This window comes from Branchiostoma floridae, chromosome 2 (genome assembly GCF_000003815.2).
Source record: "Branchiostoma floridae strain S238N-H82 chromosome 2, Bfl_VNyyK, whole genome shotgun sequence".
NCBI classification, from domain to species: domain Eukaryota; kingdom Metazoa; phylum Chordata; class Leptocardii; order Amphioxiformes; family Branchiostomatidae; genus Branchiostoma; species Branchiostoma floridae.
Window position 1 is genome coordinate 30,077,286 of NC_049980.1, and position 19,971 is coordinate 30,097,256.

Genomic DNA, 19,971 nt, shown 5'->3' on the forward strand with positions numbered 1-19,971 from the left:
CCCATTCAGTTGCACTTCCCCACCCAGACAAAGCATAGAAGATATCACCTCAGTGTTTGTTTGTTTTATTTATTTTACCAGGGGTAACATACTGCTTTTCTAGGGCTTTTCAATGTGCCCTTGGGGGTAACCCCAGACATACATATACATACATATCAAATAGAATAAGAAGAAACATAACATGAGAAAATTAACATTGATGCGTATAACTGTCAGTACAAATCATAGCAACTTAGGAATAGCCAATATATAATATCATCTTACGATATGAGTAAATCAAAATTGCAATATTGAATAATATGACTGAAATTCTGCACATTCTGAGTTTTTCCATTCTATTTGATGAATGATTGAAATGTTATCTAATTGGTTTTTCATGTCACGGTCGCTCGTGTCAAGGCTGTTTGTGTTGGGAGAGGTGAAAAAGAATGTTACTCTTCTGATTGTATTGTCTTGATTTTCAGGTTGTCACGGGATTGAATTATTTGTGGGGACTAAAGATAATGCACAGAGGTGAGTGCGTATAACTCTATCTCTGCTTTCAAATCGACAGTAAAAAGACAATGTGTGACTGTTTTCACATCATTTGAATTGCCTTACAATTTACAAATGTAAAATGCTAGTTCATGTTTATGTGTGGGGTAACCTATACCCATTGCTTTTAAAAACAGTATTTAGGAATATAAAGTTGATGGATGGTGGTTTTAAATTACAGATTGAAACCATCGTTGATATGTCTTAATACCGTTTTTAAAAGCAGTATAGATATACATATGCCCCATGGATAAGGTGGACTAACGGTAGCGTTAGCTTTTGTAGTATGATGGTTGTTGAATAATATTTTGTTCATCCACTTGGTTTTGTAGATGTGAAGCCTTCAAATATCCTGGTTAACACAAAGGGTCAAGTGAAGCTTTGTGACTTTGGTGTCAGTGTACAGGTAAGACCACAGTTACTTCTGAATTGTCAGACTGCAAACCTACAGTTGAAAACCTCATGATTTTGAGTTCACTAAAATTGTTTGTTTTGTGCCGTTTGTGACTTCTATGCTGGACTATGGATACAAAATGCTGTAAAATGAGGATATTGGATTATTGGTTGCTTTTCTTATTTCTGTCTTTCCCAATGTTTCAGTTAGTGGACTCCATAGCCAAGACTTATGTCGGAACTAGTGCCTACATGGCGGTAAGTAAAGTCCAACTTAAGCAGTTCGTACTCAACTATGGTGAAAGAAATATTTTTCACAGTGTTTGCAGTAGCCAAATGCTTCATGGAAAAGTGAAGTTAGAAACAATACTATCAAATCATACAGTTGTACAGATTGAATAGGAACATGAGTATTTCCATATTGTCATACATGCACATGAATCTAAAAATAACAATAAATCCATATTGCTTGTTTTGGTTTGTCGTCTTTTCATTTCATTCTGACCACAATAACTCTGTTTTTGTAGATACACAGTGTTGATGAATACTTTGTCTTGTATTTTGTAGTCAACGAATACTGTGTAGAGCACAGTACTGTGTTTCATTACTTTTTAATCATAAAGCCACTGGCAGTATCATCCCCCCCCCCCCCTTATTGCCACACTTTTTGTTTCAGCCTGAGAGAATTCTAGGAGATGAGTACGGCATCCACTCAGATGTCTGGAGTCTAGGGCTCTCTCTGTTAGAGGTGAGGAGAATATTGTCACCCTCTTCTAGTGGTCATTGAAAATTTGATCCGTGTATACCTTTGTGTTGCAAGAAAGTTTAGCATTGTACTATGATTAATACCAACACAGATGAGCTTCTATAATCAAATGCACTCAGGTAATATTATAGAGGGCAAGGAAATACTGTAAATTTTGAAATATTCATTGCATTTTTAGTCTGTTTTTGTGCAGACCTTTTGTGTATTTTTTCTTTGATAATGAATTTCCTTAATGTTTCAGATGGCATTAGGGAGATTTCCATACCCAAAGGTAAGGCAGTCACTGTACCTTGATGATTACTTTAAAAGTAAAATGTTTGCGATGGTTTTAAGTGGTCGGTTTTTGCATTGACCTCTTCACCGCAAACCACCACAAACATTATTGGCTGTTTTCTGCCTGCCTACCTAATTTTTTCAACTGCAAACATAAAATTACTGCAAGCACTGGACATTCTCCCTACTGAAAAAAATTAAATCATGCAGAAAATAACTTGTCTTGTGGTGATGTGAAATGTAAAGTAGTTTTGGTCAATGTAGTATAACCAGAGGGACAAAATTTATTAAATTGAAGAATCATTTTCTCACAAACGGCTGACAATTTATAAGAAATCTTGAAGTGATAGCTGGAGAAGAAGTGATACCATCTTGTTGTTGGGTAACTAGCTTATCAAACTAGCTTCAGAAATATCTAACCTGGCCATAGTATATATTCCAACCTGCTACATGAATACACTTGTATGCATGGTATTGAAGCAGGGCTTCCATGTTGCCAACAGTTGACATACATGTATGTGTGGATGTTTGTCTCTCCTTTCTCAGATTCAGAAGAATAAATACTACGGTGATGTAGTGGTGAGTATTTATTAATGAAAAACTAAATATTTTGCTTTCGATATTACCTTTGCTTTGTACATGTATATAGGTAGAACAGAATTGATGGTAAGTTATTGAAACGTTTCTGCCAGATTTCTATTTTTTCACGTTTGAGATTTTGGCTTAGACCATTCAACTCTCAAACAGTTTATACTCTCTCCTTAATTACCTCTTGTAAATGAATGCATGAACAATACGAAACACGTAGCGGAGATCAACATGTTAATCAAAGACTGTAACATTACACAGGGCTCGAAATTCATTTTTGGGATTAGGTGCACTGGTGCACCCAGCTTAAAAAATTGGGTGCACCAAAACATTTTTGGGTGCACCACTTAAATTTAAGTAGAATGTCAAAACAGCCTAATAACAAAACTTAGTTACAAGCTATCAAATTCTTACACAAGTAATATGACAGACATTTTTATTATCTTTCTAACAGATGTATTCTTAGATGTCAAGAATATGATCTATACTAGAACACTTGATATATTTCCATACTAAACCTAAGAAAATATTTAGGTGCACCCTGTGCACCCACTGAAAAAAATTGGGTGCACAGTTCCAATTTTGGGTACACCTTGGTGCACATGCACCCAGTATTTCGAGCCCTGGCTACAGTTGGCAGGTCTTCTGGAGCTCAGTAATTACATGCATACATAGTTCCTATGGTCTGGAAGACAGTGCAGGTGTGTGTAATTAGTGCAGCAATGTAGAAAGATTGTTGATGAGATTTCTGTGTTTTCTTCCTTGCCAGCCAATGGAAGTGTTCCAGTGTATACTCACAGAGGTGAGTCAACTTGATATACAATGCATACTGGTACATCTGTTTATAGAATGCTTTCAGTCAATATTGATATCAAAGAATAAGGCGGGTTTTTGACTGCCATTTAGGTGTCATTGAATTTCAGTTTGCGTGTTCAAATATACAATGTAGACTGCATTTTTCATATTTGATTGGCATTTAAATGTCAGAACACAAAACAAGTTAGACAAACAATACCAATTTTTTGTGAACAAACTATCAGCTACCTGCCAATGTTTTGGTAGGTAACTTAAAGGTATTGTACTTCAATACCTTCCCAAAGGCAATACTGATCATGACTGCAGTTCTACTTTCCATTGTAGGGCATATCTATGAGACTTTTAATTAGCTTTAAGTCTATATAACTTTCAGGCCTCTTAAATGCAATTTGGTCTTAAAATCCTGAATGTCTCAGTAATCCAAATGATGGAATAATTATTTACAGAGAGATCAGTGTGAAGAATATGCTGTTTAACTGTTGATCTCTAATTTGTATTGTGTTCTTTGCTTATTCCAGAATCCTCTAGCTTTGTCTGCTGAAAACTTCTCCCCACCATTTGTTGACTTTGTTGGAAGATGGTAAGTGACTGATACCATTATCACAGCACCCATGGACTCATTCAGATATGTTTTTATATTGTGAAGATTTCTTGTCAGATTGGTCTCGTTTCAGAGTTATCAGCCCAGGATTAGGTGTAAGAACAATTGTAGGGTGGAACTCATCATAAAAAAACAGTAGGGGTATCTTCAAATATTTAGATAATGCCTAAAGTTAGATGTGCAATGGCTAAGTGTGACAAGTCTGTTATAAAATGTTATAAAAACACCCATGTCACAAATTATTGGTAAAGGACATATTATGTATATGTTCAATTGCGACATCAAACAGCTAAGAATAAAAGCTTGTTGCTTAGTGTATACACATGTGCACCAATTTCACATTTTTCTTTATTTTCAAAGAGGTTAATTTGTATTTCATAATGGTTGCCCATGGTGGGAAATCATATTCCAGATTGTTCTGATTATGGGGATGCATTCATTTGACTTTAACTACTGTAACTGTGAAAGTTAGTTTCATCTTCTTATCGATTCTCTTGCTGGTTTCTTATCATATCACACTTTATTTCCTCACAGTTTCTATCATTGAAATTTTAACTTTTCTGTAGTATGCAGAAGTCCCCGAAAGAGAGACCCTCCCCCATGCAGCTGTTGGTGAGTTAAGAATAACTCAAACTATTATACTAGCAGGGCTCGAAATACCACCTGCATATGCACTATAGTGCAGGTGAAATTGGAGCTGTGCAGGTATTTCTGGTGTCTACCTGCACCAAACCTGCACTGGTCCATGTACTGGGATTTATACATACATGTCATACTTTTTTTTTCGTATGATGTAAGTGTATGTGGATTGTTATTAGCTGCATTGAATGTTACTACCTATATAGTATAAGAGAAAAATAGCAATTGTTCATGAACAATTTTAGTATGATCCATACTTCCTAAATTCAGAGTGGTGCAGGTGAAATTTGTCTGGTGCAGGTAATTTTCAATGTTACCTGCACCAGTGCAGGTATGCAGAAAAAAATATTTCGAGCCCTGACTAGTATACTGTAGCTAGTAGATGTAACTGGTTGCCATACATTGTGCGATTGTTGAGCAATAAAGTTGTTTTCAAGTTCACTGTTTCTTGGACAGGATTTACACAGTCACAAGTTTGCATAGCATTGTCTTTTGGTCATTCAAACTTAGAATTGTTACAGATTGAGCTGTACCTCAGAGTGATTGTACCTTTCGTTTTATTTTTTGCTGTATAATTTTCTCACCTGCACTTTTAAAAACAAAATTCCCCCACAGTACTAGTATGATGTACATGTACATAGCAATGATCTCTTTATGACATCATATCCTTGTTCCCTATTCAGTGTTTCTAAACTTATAATTTTAGCTGGAAAGTTCACCTGTGTTCAACTCGGTAAAATTTATTCCCAAGCAGACTGAGCTTTAATTACCAACACAAGAAAAAGTTGGATCAGTCTTTGAAACACATGAGATTGTGTGCATAAAAAGCTGCAGAAAGTTCATGACATCCCCCATTGCGTAAATTGGTAGCTACAGTTGCTTGAAACTGCTTGAAACAAAATTGTGACTTACATGATATTTGGTTCCCATAGCAACATCCATTCATCCAAGCCAGCGGTGACAGCAGTGACACAGAAGTGATCGCGATGTGGATGGGACAGCGGCGCGCACAGATAGACTTACTACAGCAGAACCCAGGTGCTGTGGCCAGAGTGCCCTAACTAACTACTTACCACTGTCCCGTGCACTTCCAGCATCTTGTCCAGGATATACAATGTACTTATAAACAATTACTTCATGTATATGTAAAATGTATTAATGTCATAACAATGTGTTATTATAGTATAATGGTATGAGTTCCAAAAGTCATTGCAAAAATATATTGAGCTATAAGGTTTAAAAATATACTAAGTAGATGTAGGTCTTGCCAGGAAAAAATACAAGATAATATCTATTAGGTTGTTTGAAACAAAGAAAGTGTCAAAGATATAGGCAAATGTAAGATACCTAGTTGTCCTGTAGAATAGTTTGGAAAAGATTTAAATATTAGCACGTCAAATGAAAAGAAATAGGTCAATAACTAGTGGAAGTCACATATTTTCTGGAGCTGAAGTATAGAAAGAAGATATCATGATGTATAATAAGTCTAATGTTGCAATAAGTCAAGTGCATCTGCACAGTACAAGTAACTTTAAGAATTGTCACACTAGTGGCTATATCATGGGGTAGTGAAAATTGATGATAACAAAAAAAGACAAAATGGTATTCAAGATAAGAATGGGGTCTATAATACCATGATACAAAATATAAACTATATGTGTAAAACTTTAAGGTGAAACAATAACACAGATTTTGAAATTGGATCCCATAAGACCAACTGAGTATGATAGATTTAGGTACAATGTAATAATGAATGTACAATTGAATGGCACATAGGCTTTTGGCGATGCCTTCGGAGTGAAGCCATTTTTCAAATATAAGAATCTATACAAAGCAATATATGCAAGTAAGTGCTGTCATTCCTGTCACCAGTATTAACACACAGCTGCTATGAAAATCTACAATTCAAATATCTTTCCTATAGAGCAATAAAGTGTACCATTAAAAGATATTATTAAGACTATATCATATTAGGATAATCTAAAATAGCATGTCAAATTTGTAAATTAAAACATCTACATTTTATGTATACCCTGCAACGTAATAAATTAATGTACATACAAGTGTCTGAAATGACAGGGCATATCCAATTATGCTGTACTTAAAAAAGAAATCTAATATAATAGAAAGTACAATATAGAATTGTAGTATACATCGAATGTAACAAAATTAGTTGTTTAACTATAGTCAGGACAAAATGTCACTTCTCCAGTTTGTCAGGTAAATTTTGCCCATTGATGCCACAGGAATAAGTCCCAAAGGCCTGTACCACTATCAGACTGTGAAAGAAGAAAACAAAATACATTTACATGTTGTACAGTGAAGATACCTTTCTTTTTGAGGGAAATTCCGCACATTCTTCAGAAAAATAGCACAATATCACGATCATATTATGAAATGCTTTCAGTACATTTACATGTAGTGTTATTTTGTAAATATGTTGATTTTAATTTGATTAAGTCGTAGATTTCTAGTGTTGCACTGATACTGTTGTAAAATGAATTTACTTTATTTGTGTTTGTGACTTCATCTGCATGGTATTTTCATCTGATTCAAGAAAAAGAAGGGCCCTCTTGTGTCCCATGCATCCAAACCTCAGCTGTCTCTGGTATGTTTTGTCCAATGTGAGGTTTCAAATGATTTTTCTTTCTTTTACTTTTCTATATACTTGGATGAAGCTATTATTATAATTGCTACATGTATGTGTACACAAGTAAAGGACTGTTTTGTTTTTTTTTGACTACGCATTGCACAAACTTGACATGATGTCTCTGCACAGTTACCCTGTACTATGAAAAAATGAAATTGGAAGTACTATAATGGTTCATCAGCATTGTACGTTTTGGGTGCATGTTTGGCAACACACCTCAGGTTGAGCCTGCTTGATAAATCTCCAATTCCTGTTGTTGAAATAATTTTAACAATGCAACTCTTATCACAATTATTGATAAATGTCCTTAAGACCTCTTGATCTGCTTCATCTGATCTATTAGCATGATCAGTATTTCAAAGTTCTAGTTAAAACATTTTAGATCCTTTACAAGCAGTTCATTCTTTCCTTACATGCCAGCAGACCAGCATGGTCATTAAAAGTCCATCTCAACTTTTCATCTCCTCTGACCACTAGCTGACCGACTGACCAACTAATTCTATCAACCCTTTTCATCATTAGCAGACCTAATAATTAATCTTATTTCCTAATTGGTTCAATAACCAGTTCATCAACATTTTCCATTTTTATGTACATTTGATTGGTTGAACAATCAACTGCGGATTTGTTTACATGTTTGTCTGATATGTCAATCAATCAATCAATCAACTCACTGACATTTTCCCGGCTTTACCTGTTCACTTACCTGCTGTCACCTTCATCTTCACTCTCATTAGGACTGTCCAGACCTTCCTCCACCGTTGCTCGCTCGCCGAGGCCTGCGGCCCCCTACGCTCAAACAGCTCCTGCGGGTTCGCCCTCCCTGTATCGGCGCACCAGCACTTAAAGACCACTGTACCCTCGGGACCTCATCTCACTCCCTAACCAGTGCTTTCCTTCTGGACTTGTCATGCCTCATCTCTTCCTTGTCATGACGGAAACCAGCAGAAAAAAAAATATTGTGATTTCATCCTCTTTTTAGCCTTCATTTTTTGACAGCGCCTCAGGGGTGGAGGCCTCTTTTAGTTGGAATTCTCCCTGCATGGTGATGGAATCTTCATTTACCAAAATTTGTATACATCATATCCTTTGATCTTCGTTGTCAAAGAATGAAATTATTACCGGTGTAATTAATCTTAATTGTTCCCTATGATGTCTTCTTAATGATGGTAAGTTCTGATTTATTTTTCATGACATCTTTCATGATGCCTGATCATGATCCTACACTACATTGCCAGCTTGCCACAACACAAGGCAAACCGCAGTCTTCTTCGGAACACCATAGCCCTACCCATCTAGTAGTAAAAAAAAATAGTAGTGACACTTTTGATTTCATGTGCTTCGCATACTGATGAAAAACCTCATCAAGTTGATGTGTAGGAACCCATAGGAAACAACAACTAACAAAGAAACAAACAGTGAAGGAACCAAAATTATGCTACAGTCAAAGTTAGAAGTACAAAAAGGACATTTATCGTGAATACATCTTTGTAACTGGGTAGGATAGCAATGATGCCAATTTTACAAGAAACTCACTTTACTATCTTGTCCACTATTCATTCTGTCATATGAAATTTTCCTTTCCGGACTGTAGTGCAGATTACAAAAGTACACAAATGTAGCTTGGGAAGGGAAAAGGAAGACAAGTGGCATATCATAACCCTACATATCAGGTGTGAGCTTACTCATTCCTTGTTTTATACACCTTTTTGCGGTTCCCAGTGCATACTAGGAAATGCAGGGGCATTATGGGTGATAAGCATGGTAGGCAAACAGGATTCTGGCATTACCAGGACAATATAGACACAGTATGTGTGCACTGCAAAAAAATTCTTAATACAGGATACAAGATATCTTTATTGGATATCACAGTGTTGCCACTGAATTAAAGTCCTGTGATGATAATAGTGTTTGCCCCAGTTACCCACAGTGCCCAAGGCCTCCCAGCATGCAGTGGGATCTGTGCAAAAGGTCTATTTAGTTACTTGTGTTGTGTGCTATTACTAATATTATCTTACTGAACAAATTAGTAAGGGGCTTTTTCACCAAGCAGGTTCTCCACATTCAATCTGTTGATTAAGTTCAGCCTTTCAAATCAGATTGTCTTGGTAAACAATCTCATTTCCCAAATATTTCAACTGGAAAGAAGCATTCCTTACTCTAACTCTGAATGTAATCCTGGTGAGTTTTGATTCCATGTTGTTATTTCATTCAATAATTATTGCTATTGTTAACCTAAACTTTCTCTTAAACTCTCTTATCCTTCCAAATTGTTTTCAATATTCTCGTCCCCTACCACTCAAACTGTGCAAGATTGCATAGCTTGGCACTGTGAAGTTCATTTTGAAGTGACAGAAAGAAGAAAGCACAGTTCAAGTCTTCTCTGTTTATTTACTTGCATTGCTTGATAGATTTTAAATGGCTTTTATTATAGCACTGCACAAATCATCAATACTTTGACTCCAAATGTTTCAGATTGTTTAGTGTTGTCAGCACTATTTAACTACAGTTATTCTCTTTTCTTTGTTGAGATTATGGATTATCTGCAAAAAGAGGTCTGTGTATAAACCAGCAGTTGTAAGAATGCTTTGAATCCTCTGACTTTGTTTCAGTTTAGGAGAGATGTCTGTGTACATAGCTAATGGCTCAAATTTGATATTGCAAAGAAAAGTGCATTTCAGAGACCACAATTTACCAAGCCTTTGGGAATGATGAATATTGAGGAAGTGATTATGATAGAGACTCGTTAATTAGAGACAAGTATGCTTGATTAATTACGACTCAGGACCCCTGCAGCTGGTTATATGATACGTGGTGGTGGCACATTGAATCTGTAAGACAATTCAAGCCCCAACAGAGCTCTAGTTTTTAAAATGGCAGTGCCGGCAGAGGTGGTATTTTTGCAAGGAGTTGTCAGGGAAGTTACCTCAATGTACTCGGGGTGCCCCAGGCAAGAAGTCCACACTCAACTGAAGAAAAGAGTGTAGCATCCTAAAGAGCGTAGCATCTTAAAGAAATTACTAGATACATTGGTCAGTGTGTGCAGGTTTCTTTGCTGCCTTTCATGAATTCTGCATCATTTCAGCTCGATGGTTTCAGGAGATTCTGATTCTTGGCTCATTATTAAGCTCACTTCTACTTCTTTTACTGGGTGTAGCAGGGCAGAAATTACCCCTGGCATAAATATACCTGGTTACATTCTGACCAAGGGTGTATTCTAGCCTGCTACACCAGTTTTTCCATGTATATTAAAGATAAAGATAATGTTAGTATCTTGAAGTGTTTAGGTAGACTTCTTGTCTGGAGTACCATTTTTTGCATTCCCAGTGCCATTGACAAGAGTAAAGGCAGCCTGAGATCAATGCTTTAGATCTAAGACTTGTTTTCTCTAATAGTTGACTTCTACCACAAAAAACTATTTAAATGGACTTAGTAAAATATAAAAAATAGGAAGTTTTGCTATGTATTCTCTACTGTAAGAATGGGCATGTTTTTTTGGTCAAAAACGTGAGAAAATGTTTTACTGACTAAATATCATCTACATTGCCTATGTCACCAAGGACACTTAAGTATGCCAACAGATTTGATTGCATTCAACCATAGTAGTTATGATTTTTTTTACAATATACACCCTTATGGTGTAAATAAGCATAAAAATTTTTAAAAGATCATACCTCCATTTCTTGATTCCTGGTAATCAAGTCACTTTTTGTAAGTGACCTCATAGGACGCTGGCACCACGGCTCGTGAAAATGTTTATTGATAAGCAAACAAAGCAAACATGATAACTTGCAATGGCATGAATGGTATGTACATGTATACACAATTGTTATGGGTTGTTTGCCATTCAAAAGAATGTAGTGCACAAACTGTAATGCCAGGTTCCAACTGGCTGCTGTGTTACCTGTGACGACACATGCGGAAATTAACTTAATCGCCTGGCGCCAGGAATCAAGAACTGGAAGTTCGATGTTCAATGAACATAGAAAATTTTTAGTGTCTATGTTCATTGAACAATACTGTGGTTGGATGGAATCAAGAATTGTTGTATTATAGTGTTGGTGGTGGAATATGATAGCATTTAAGGTGTAGTACTAGTGCTACATAATGTAAGTAACCTGATATTATGTTTCACAGTGTAATACTGTTACAGTACTTAATACATGACTTTGTACTACAGGTCATGATGTATCGACAGTGCTAGACTGGGTATTCTCACATTGTAAATGTGCTCTGTTGTGTAACTGTAATCATATAAAATTTTGAAAATAAAAAACGAACATAATGTTAGTATTCTGCTGTGTGACTGGAGGTTTGCAATCTTGTATCTGATGTACACTTTACCATTCGCTTCATATGTGGCATCATTTTAAAGAGATTGATTTTAGGCTGCCTTGCTCTTGTTGCTGATAATAGTGTAAGCTAAGTAGATAGTAGAGAATGACTCAGTAAATGTATATTAAATTCTCCACTTTGCTTGGTCAAAAGGTATCAAAAAACGTTTGCTGTTACCTCTGTGAGGGTGGAAAATTCCTTTGCTTGATGTACTGGGATATAGCGGCATTGCACGTAGCTGCCGTATGGCAATAAAGTATTGCTTCTCATGTCATATAAAGTTGTCATACATTGTAATGTATTTTCTTATCCTTTTAAAACGCCTACATTCCGTGTGCTTAAAGCAAAAACGATCACATACTGTAAGAGTACATTGAGTTCCTGTGCATCAGTTATTTGTGAGTGAGTGTGTGTGTGTGTGTGTGTGTGTGTGTGTGTGTGTGTGTGTGTGTGTGTGTGTGTGTGTAAATGTGTCACACATGTGTAAATGTGTCCCATATTCATGCTTTTCTATATTCAACTTCCCCACCCATCCCTGTAAACCTTCATTTGGAGTTGCTTCATTAAATTTTTCCCCTAAGCTGTCTGTCTACTATTGGAACTCTCAAGTACATTTTTGTATATCCTAGAAAGACTTGCAAAATATTCTTCCGAAAAATGACAAACCAACATAAAACAAAAAAACAACTTTATGATATATTCAGCTTTCGACAAGATAAATAAAGTAAAGACAGATACAGTTGGTCACCGAGTTCACTTTCCTGGCACATGAACTAGAAGTAGTGTAATTGTCATGATACAGTACTAGTACTTTATTATTCAAATCAGTAGCATGTACATGTACATATATGGCAGTCTCATCGGGGACGTGCATGATTTTTCAGTTCAAAGATGTTATGAACCATGTTAATTTTTTAAAACAATTTATGCCATTATAATGAATTTTTGGTGATTGATGTGAACATAAGGTAGTATTGATGTTTCGTAATGTGTTCCATGAATTTTGCATAATTCAAATGCATTGAGCTCCCCTGCAGACCTGCATGGGCCGTTATTCAAGGCAGAGTTCAGACAAAGACGGCTGTACAAATATCTGGACTTAATGTTAGCCCTCTAGATTAATTATCTGAGGAATTTTCCTTTGACAACTGTCACATAATTTTACTGAGTACCCCAAGACTGCAACACTGAAGAACGGTGTTATGAAGGCTTTCTCAAGAAAATCTTGAACACCTGGATGTCGTAAGTGTGCAAACCTCAGAAATCACTGGTTCTAATTAAGGAGATCTTTTTAAGTTCATCATTCAATGTGGTACCAGAGGTACGAAGCAGAATCATGGATATTCCTGACTGACACGTGCACTTAATGATTAATGTGTTTACTCTCCAATGCTCCTCTGAGGCTAACCCAGCAGAAATGATATTTTCTACCTTGATTAAAATAAATAATTACAATGTTGATAATCTTATTCGATATAAAATGTTGATAGAGATGATTTTCACCCAACAGTCAATATCATACAGTTGCTTCACAATACAATCTAGAAAGGTAGGTCAGCAAAATGTTGGTTAGTTAGTGATGAAATAAACAATATAACGTTATGGCGAGTAAATATCACTGGTCAAAAATGCCGGTCAAAAGCTAGAATTACCGTAGTAATTGTACATTGGTGTAAAAATAAGGTCCCCATGGATGAATGGACTGTCCCGATTGTCCCGGATGTTGTATCCCCCGGTAACCGAGGTCACGGCAATGGCTACATAAACACAGAAGGTTGGGAAGTGACAAACGTTAAGTCCTTTAGATTTTCAGTAACAACAACATAGACGAAATGATGGAATACAAGCAATGCTGTTGAATCTTGCTTTGAGAGAGTACTCTACGTATTCTAGGCGTTATAGCAAAAGTTGGTCAGAGGTAATCGAGAAATGAAAGAATAAAATAGAGCTGAATAAAGCAAACAAACACGTCTTATGTGGTCTAATTATCTGCTGTTTCGTTCGCAAACATTGTGTTTTCATTGCTCTCACTGCGCATTTTCATGCTTCTTGGAGTAAAACTGGTCGACTGATGAAATAACGCGGGATATCTAATTCAGCACCAAGGACAGGCATTCTGCTTTTCGGGGGTTTATTTTTAGCGAAGCCCCAATGGCGGAGACATTTTAAAAGGTTTTTACGTGCAGCAAACAAAAAACCTAAGGCTACGTATCTTCATTGTCAATGAAGTGAAACTGGTCGTCTGATGAAAAACAACAACTCGGGTTATCTAATGCAGCACCAAGGACGGGTATTCTGCTTTAAGCGGGTGATGTTATTTGCGACGCCCCAATAGCGGAGACATTTTTAAAGGTTTTTACGTGCAACAAATAAAAAACGAGAGACACGTACGGATGTGCTGTGTCATACACGGAATTACTTTACCTCCATTTTGTTGCGGTTGTGTGTCGTCCTTGTTGTTTTCCTCCTCTTCCTCTGGTATGTCCGTGAGCGCTTTGACTCCGTGTCTGAGTTTGAGCGGCCTGGTGCCGATCCGGATGGGCAGGGACACGCTGATAGCGGAGTTCTTACCAGTCACGGATGCCAGAAACTGATGAAATAAAGAGTCCAAAAACACGCAGGGTTATCTTATCAACTACTTTGTCTAAGCTGTGAAAAGACTTCTCATTCAACACGTTTTCCCTGGAATATCCTCCGTCGAAGAGTATTTAGAGATACATGTAGTTGTTTACTAAGCTTTTAATGATCTTAGAGATAAGTAAAGACAGTGCTTGAAAGAGTGAAGGAAAGTGCATGAATGTCTTTCCAGTGATGCGAAAAAGAGACCAACTTCTGTTCTCACGTTATGTCAAGAAATAATAAACACCGCATATAAGCTTCTTTTCAGCTTGCTTCTAAACATGTTTTCAGCATGGTTTAAAACCGTCTTTAGTGCAGTTTTTAATACATTCTTGTTGGACAGTAGATATCTTCATACACATTACCTGAGCTTCATATCGTATCTCTATGAAGCGGCAGTTCTTGAGGCCGGAGGGCGGGACACACGGCACCAGCATGTTGATGGACGGAAAGCGCGCCATGGTGGTGGACTCCACGCCGTGCTGCTTCACTGACTGCAGCTCTTTCACCGTCGTGATCGAAAATCCCGAGTTGTCGAAGTAACGGACAATCTTAAGCGGAGAAGAGACGAAATGAATCCAGTTACATCCGTCGTCCTCTCAAAGTTACCCACAACTCACGAACCATAAAAACCCATTAAGCCCTTATTGAGGTATCGTATCTTATAATTTTAAATCTATGATTTTGAATTTTATAAAATAATTTCAAGACGGAAACTAACATGTAACGTTAGTTCCTCTGTGGATAGTTTCATCAGGTTTACACATTACTTTTTTTACACAACTTGTTTTTTACACAAGCATGTAGTTCCTGGTAAAGCTTCTAGAGGGCCGAAACCTACAAAATTTAGTCGCAGCTCGAAAGCTACGTATACCTGCCACTCAAAAATCGTAACCACAGCAAGATCAGCAAGTTCTTGATTACCTGTACGAGCTTGGCGTATGTCTCCTGTACTTTCTTGTTGGTGTGATTTTTGACAGAGGCGGAGAGGACGATGGTCTCGCCGGGGACGTAGCCGCGCCTGTCCGTCCGGGCGCGGATGTCGATAGGCTGCGGCCGGAAACACGAGAACCAGCTGGGGAAGATGGTGAAGGTGTACGACTCCTCTGCGGGGAGCTGGGCAACATGTTATTAAACAGCATTAGACTAGGGGGGGGGGGGGGGTGCAAATATACATCACTTCTTATCACTTCTTCCTTTCTGCCAACTAATGGGGGGGGGGGGAGGGGGGACAAATGGATGTCGGATAATTCGTGGGGGGCCGGGGGGGGGGGGGGGGGGGGGGTAAGAGGGATACTGTCGGGGGGGGGGCAGGGGGATGAGAAAAGGGGACGGGGGGTGGGGGGGGGCGGGGGAGGGGGGGGGCGAAGCCGGGGGTGGGGGTCGGCAAGAAGGAACCGTTCATTGAAAGTGGGGGGGGGGGGGGGGGGTCAGACACATCAAATGTCAATGTAGTACATCTGGAGGTTCTAGACTTATGCTGTCCACAAATATCCGGCAACACGGACATGCAAACACACACGCCAAAAATTATACATCCATTTTTCATGTTTTGTTGTCATAGAGGTAATGACATTTTGAGAATGATATGAGTTAATGGATATTGGTGTATCTGCATTTTTTTCTAATCTCAAAACAAATCTATCCGATAATATCCGATATATGATAAATACCCACGTTCCGAAACAGCATCTAGAGCTTCCGGTAGTCCATGTGTTTTGTCTTGCCAAATTAAAGTTCTGCTTTGGGATAAGTTTTTGCATGCAAGACGAGAGACGCCATAAGCTTCTTTTCAATCTTTTGATCCACTTCATGTCAAATAACGTACGCTCAGTTCAAAATAAGGCTTTTTTTATACTTCTGTTTGTACCATACAATCACAATTTTTCAACAGCAACTCACCAAAGCTTCTGGCTCGTCATTCAAGTCGTACGGCGTCAGGATGGTAAACGCCCTTTTACACTCGTGGTTGTTTCTCTCTGCTCGAATTATGGCCGCCTTCAACCAGTATCGCACGAAGCCGTGGTCGCCCTCAAACGACGGCGGGATCGGTCTGTTGGGGAGTTGGTACTCGAACGGGAACGTTCTCAAACCTTTCTCTACGACCACTGAGTCTTCTTCAACGTCTGATAACTCTGAAAGGAAGGGATGCACGCTCGAGTCATAAAAGTATTACTGCTTTTAATTTAAAGTGTTTTAGATGAAGTTATCGCTGTGTCCGCCGCAATGCTGGGATCCTTACTTGCATTTCAGCAATTCATATCGTTTTCTGTCCCTGTCAAATAACCACTTTTAAATGTATACAGAATCAAAGAACAAAATACTAGAAAACTACTTAAATGTCGTATTTATATAATCCATTGAAAGGCAAATAGACGCCAACATGGCGTCAGCACCAGCCTGTTTCATTCATATGGAAAGTGTTAAAAATGGTCAGGTTACCCATTGCATTAGAACCTTGAATTAGGATTCAGTTTGTGGGACTCCATTTACAAAACTTTCTTGTCCATGATATTGGTCACCAATGGAATTCAACTATTCAATCGTGATTCAGTGTATCAAGATGACGATTCAGTGGATCCAAGGATTCTTGTTGAATTTGCCGTGTTGAATTTGTGCGTGTGAAATGCCAGACCTACTAGGACATGGCATGCACTACCAACCCTGCCCGAAGACGGTCGTCCTGTCGTTGAAATAGACCTGCTCGTTCTCGAAGTGTGTGACGGGCTTGTAGTGTGTGCTGCCGCCGCGGTTCTCCTCCCAATGCACGGACCCCAGCCCGTGGAACTCTACTACAATACCTGCAGGAACATGTACGGGGTGATGGTTAAACAATGATTTAGCTTAGCGACAAACTACGCCGGTTTCTGAATGTCTGGCGCAATTTAGCGCCGACCAGTCATACTTTCTTTGCATTTTACAGTACGGCCTATGTCTGTTTGAACGATAAACTTCGCTATCGGGCCGTCACTATTTGGCAGTTTTATTAGACTTTATTTTGAATTTATTTATTCGCATATATTACATCAATAACAAATTGATATACAGAAAAGAAAGCATGCAGAGGGAAGGCAGAAGCCTAGGTGGCTTTCATGACCCCTTATAAATCATATCGTCTGAAATGTTTAAATCATGCGTAATATGAAAGCACAATTTGTACTTGGCTGGATACCATTCAACATTGCTATTGGCTTCACCAATGGACGTTATCAGTGCCCCATATCTACAAATCACATGTGCCGAACGTTAACCTCTTGACCTTGGCAATGTGACTGGGAAATGGTATCAATCACATCCCCTCGTCATGCATGTGATAGAGGCAAACATCTGAAGAAAAAAAATTATTATGTTACGAGCCAGAAATTTGACAATGAAAATGGCACTCGTGACTAATTACACGTAGTTTTAGGGCTTGTTGTATATAGATAGAAGTTCCTGATAGACTTTCAAACCAAGCAAAATGTCCGTTTTTTTCTTAGCCGCTGATGCGTGACTGACTTCTCTTTCACGCTATTTCCTTGTACGAAGATGATCTTTGTTACTTTGCCTTAAAGAGCGGAAGGAATCTAGATCTAATATATGAAATGAGGTCATGGCGTCCTAGTGGGGCCTTCCCTAGGGTCAGGTCGGTGACCGACATAGCTGTAAATTCTGACTGCGCCAAAACAACGTTTATGTCAAACTTTCTTTGACGTCGTTGCAAGCATTGGTTCTTTCTTGTCTTGTAGATTTGGATACGAAGACATTATCAGAGTAAACATATCACCGCATTTCGTGTTTGCAGTAGAGAAAGGCGTCTTTAGATATGCTTTGCTACTTGAATATTTCTCATACCCAATGTGTTTTTGTTGCTCTTCCAAATCAAACTATTTTTGCTTTCTCTCTGCTGCTTAACTTTGCTTTCCAAGGCAAAAAGGCGGCATCTCTATACTTTATATCACAATATTGACTCTGCCTGATGTTCTTTTTCCAGTGCCTAACGCCTTAAGAATGAACCAGGACTATCTTTTACAAATGCTCAACAATCCGTCTCACAACAGAGTTCTGTGCCAGAATCCTACCTACAGAATAATACACGTCTGTGTTTTAGTCAAGTCGTCGACTGTTTTGGCTTCAACCAGAGACAAGGAACTCTACTCTTAAGGCGGTCGCGGCAGTTCCGGTTGAATTCTGTCCACATCGCCAATGTTTGGACACACACTCGTGTGAATTAACACACTGTCAGAGGGGCTCCTCTGGGCAGTCGGGTCCTGACCCTACAGCGCGGTTCGGGCGGCCCAGACATCAAATCGAAAACACAGCGTATCCGTCAGAAATATCAAATTCAAGCACTGTTGTTTTGCTACGTGAAAGATTGCTGATCGACACAGCCAAATTGACCAACACGACAAGAGTTAAAGGCGTTTACGTTAAAACAGGCCTCACGAGACGACCAATTAGGGTGACGTGTCACTGTTCCAGGAATGAGTGTACCCCAGGAAAATCGGTCCCCCTTACACGGTGGGCGTGGCCTAAAAAGCACGAAGGCCCACAGCAACATTTAAGCACACAGCCGGGATTCTCTGCCCCTATTGAATTAATGTATAACAGATGAATAGGGACACATTTTCCCCGGGGTCTAAGCCGGGATTTTCTGTCCCCTCACTAAATGTATTACAAGAATGGGGACATATTTTCCCGTTTTTTTTTCATCTTGGAGACATATCTTGTAATACAACGTTTAAGAAATTGAACGTTAATTGAGCAAAAAGGCTCATTAGTTCGGCATTTGTAGGGATTCCAGGTTAACATATCCAAAAGGTGTCCATCAGCTACAAGTCAACTAGTCTCACTGTGGTCAAATTTAAAACATGTTTCTCGGCTTGAAAATACAACTCTTGACATTAATTTCAATGTTTCTAAAACAAATGAATATGACTTTTTGGCGAAATGCATTACGGGTGATCGGGAAAATATTTCACCGGGGTAACCGGTATTTCCCGTCCCCTCACTGAATGACTATAACAGATGAATGGATAACAGGTGAATGAGGACACATTTTCCCGGGATTTTCTGTCCCCTCGCTCAATGTATTACGAGAATGGGGACACATTTTCCTAGGATTTCTTGTCCCCTCACGGAATGTATAACAGGTGAATGAGGACACATTTTCCTAGGATTTTCTGTCCCCTCGCTTAATGTATTAGTACGAGAATGGGGACACATTTTCCTAGGATTTTCTGTCCCCTCACGGAATGACTATAACAGATGAATGGGAACACATTTTTCCTAGGATTTTCCGTCCCCTCGCTTAATGTATTACGAGAATGGGGACACATTTTCCTAGGATTTTCTGTCCCCTTGCCGAATGACTATAACAGATGAATGGGGACACATTTTCCTTGGATTTCCTGTTTCTGTCCCCTCGCTTAATGTATTACGAGAATGGGGACACATTTTCCTAGCATTTTCTGTCCCCTCACGGAATGACTATAACAGATGAATGGGGACACGTTTTCCTAGGATTTCCTGTCCCCTCACTGAATGTATTACGAGAATGGGGACACATTTTCCTAGGATTTTCTGTCCCCTTGCCGAATGACTATAACAGATGAATGGGGACACATTTTCCTAGGATTTCCTGTTTCTGTCCCCTCGCTTAATGTATTACGAGAATGGGGACACATTTTCCTAGGATTTTCTGTCCCCTCACGGAATGACTATAACAGATGAATGGGGACACATTTTCCTAGGATTTTCTGTCCCCTCACGGAATGA

General features: G+C 38.6%; 3 protein-coding genes across 5 annotated transcripts in view; 1 reads left to right on the plus strand and 2 right to left on the minus strand.

The window, feature by feature from the left end:
- The window catches only part of LOC118409713 (dual specificity mitogen-activated protein kinase kinase 5-like), a 27,745-nt gene extending 15,867 nt beyond the window's left edge, over positions 1–11,878 (plus strand). For 2 of the 3 annotated variants that reach the window (XM_035810970.1, XM_035810971.1), the window contains 12 exons: positions 465–513; positions 867–940; positions 1,135–1,185; positions 1,604–1,675; positions 1,935–1,964; positions 2,513–2,545; positions 3,324–3,356; positions 3,889–3,950; positions 4,538–4,583; positions 5,543–5,648; positions 7,168–7,218; positions 7,998–11,878. In XM_035810970.1, the coding sequence (XP_035666863.1) occupies positions 465–513; positions 867–940; positions 1,135–1,185; positions 1,604–1,675; positions 1,935–1,964; positions 2,513–2,545; positions 3,324–3,356; positions 3,889–3,950; positions 4,538–4,583; positions 5,543–5,648; positions 7,168–7,218; positions 7,998–8,107 (717 nt within the window). In that variant the 3' untranslated portion in view covers positions 8,108–11,878. The remainder of the gene's footprint in view (positions 1–464; positions 514–866; positions 941–1,134; positions 1,186–1,603; positions 1,676–1,934; positions 1,965–2,512; positions 2,546–3,323; positions 3,357–3,888; positions 3,951–4,537; positions 4,584–5,542; positions 5,649–7,167; positions 7,219–7,997) is intronic. The other variant, XM_035810972.1, reaches the window with a different exon arrangement.
- Positions 1–19,971, minus strand: part of LOC118409729 (3-oxoacyl-[acyl-carrier-protein] reductase FabG-like) — an 876,245-nt gene that overhangs the window by 446,428 nt on the left and 409,846 nt on the right. The window lies entirely within an intron of this gene.
- Positions 12,268–19,971, minus strand: part of LOC118409719 (arrestin domain-containing protein 3-like) — a 10,344-nt gene continuing 2,640 nt past the window's right edge. The window contains exons 2-7 of the mRNA XM_035810988.1: positions 16,878–17,015; positions 16,117–16,349; positions 15,139–15,330; positions 14,580–14,765; positions 14,020–14,185; positions 12,268–13,352 (exon numbers count right to left, since the gene is read on the minus strand). Coding sequence (XP_035666881.1) covers positions 13,231–13,352; positions 14,020–14,185; positions 14,580–14,765; positions 15,139–15,330; positions 16,117–16,349; positions 16,878–17,015 — 1,037 coding nt within the window. The 3' untranslated portion in view covers positions 12,268–13,230. The remainder of the gene's footprint in view (positions 13,353–14,019; positions 14,186–14,579; positions 14,766–15,138; positions 15,331–16,116; positions 16,350–16,877; positions 17,016–19,971) is intronic.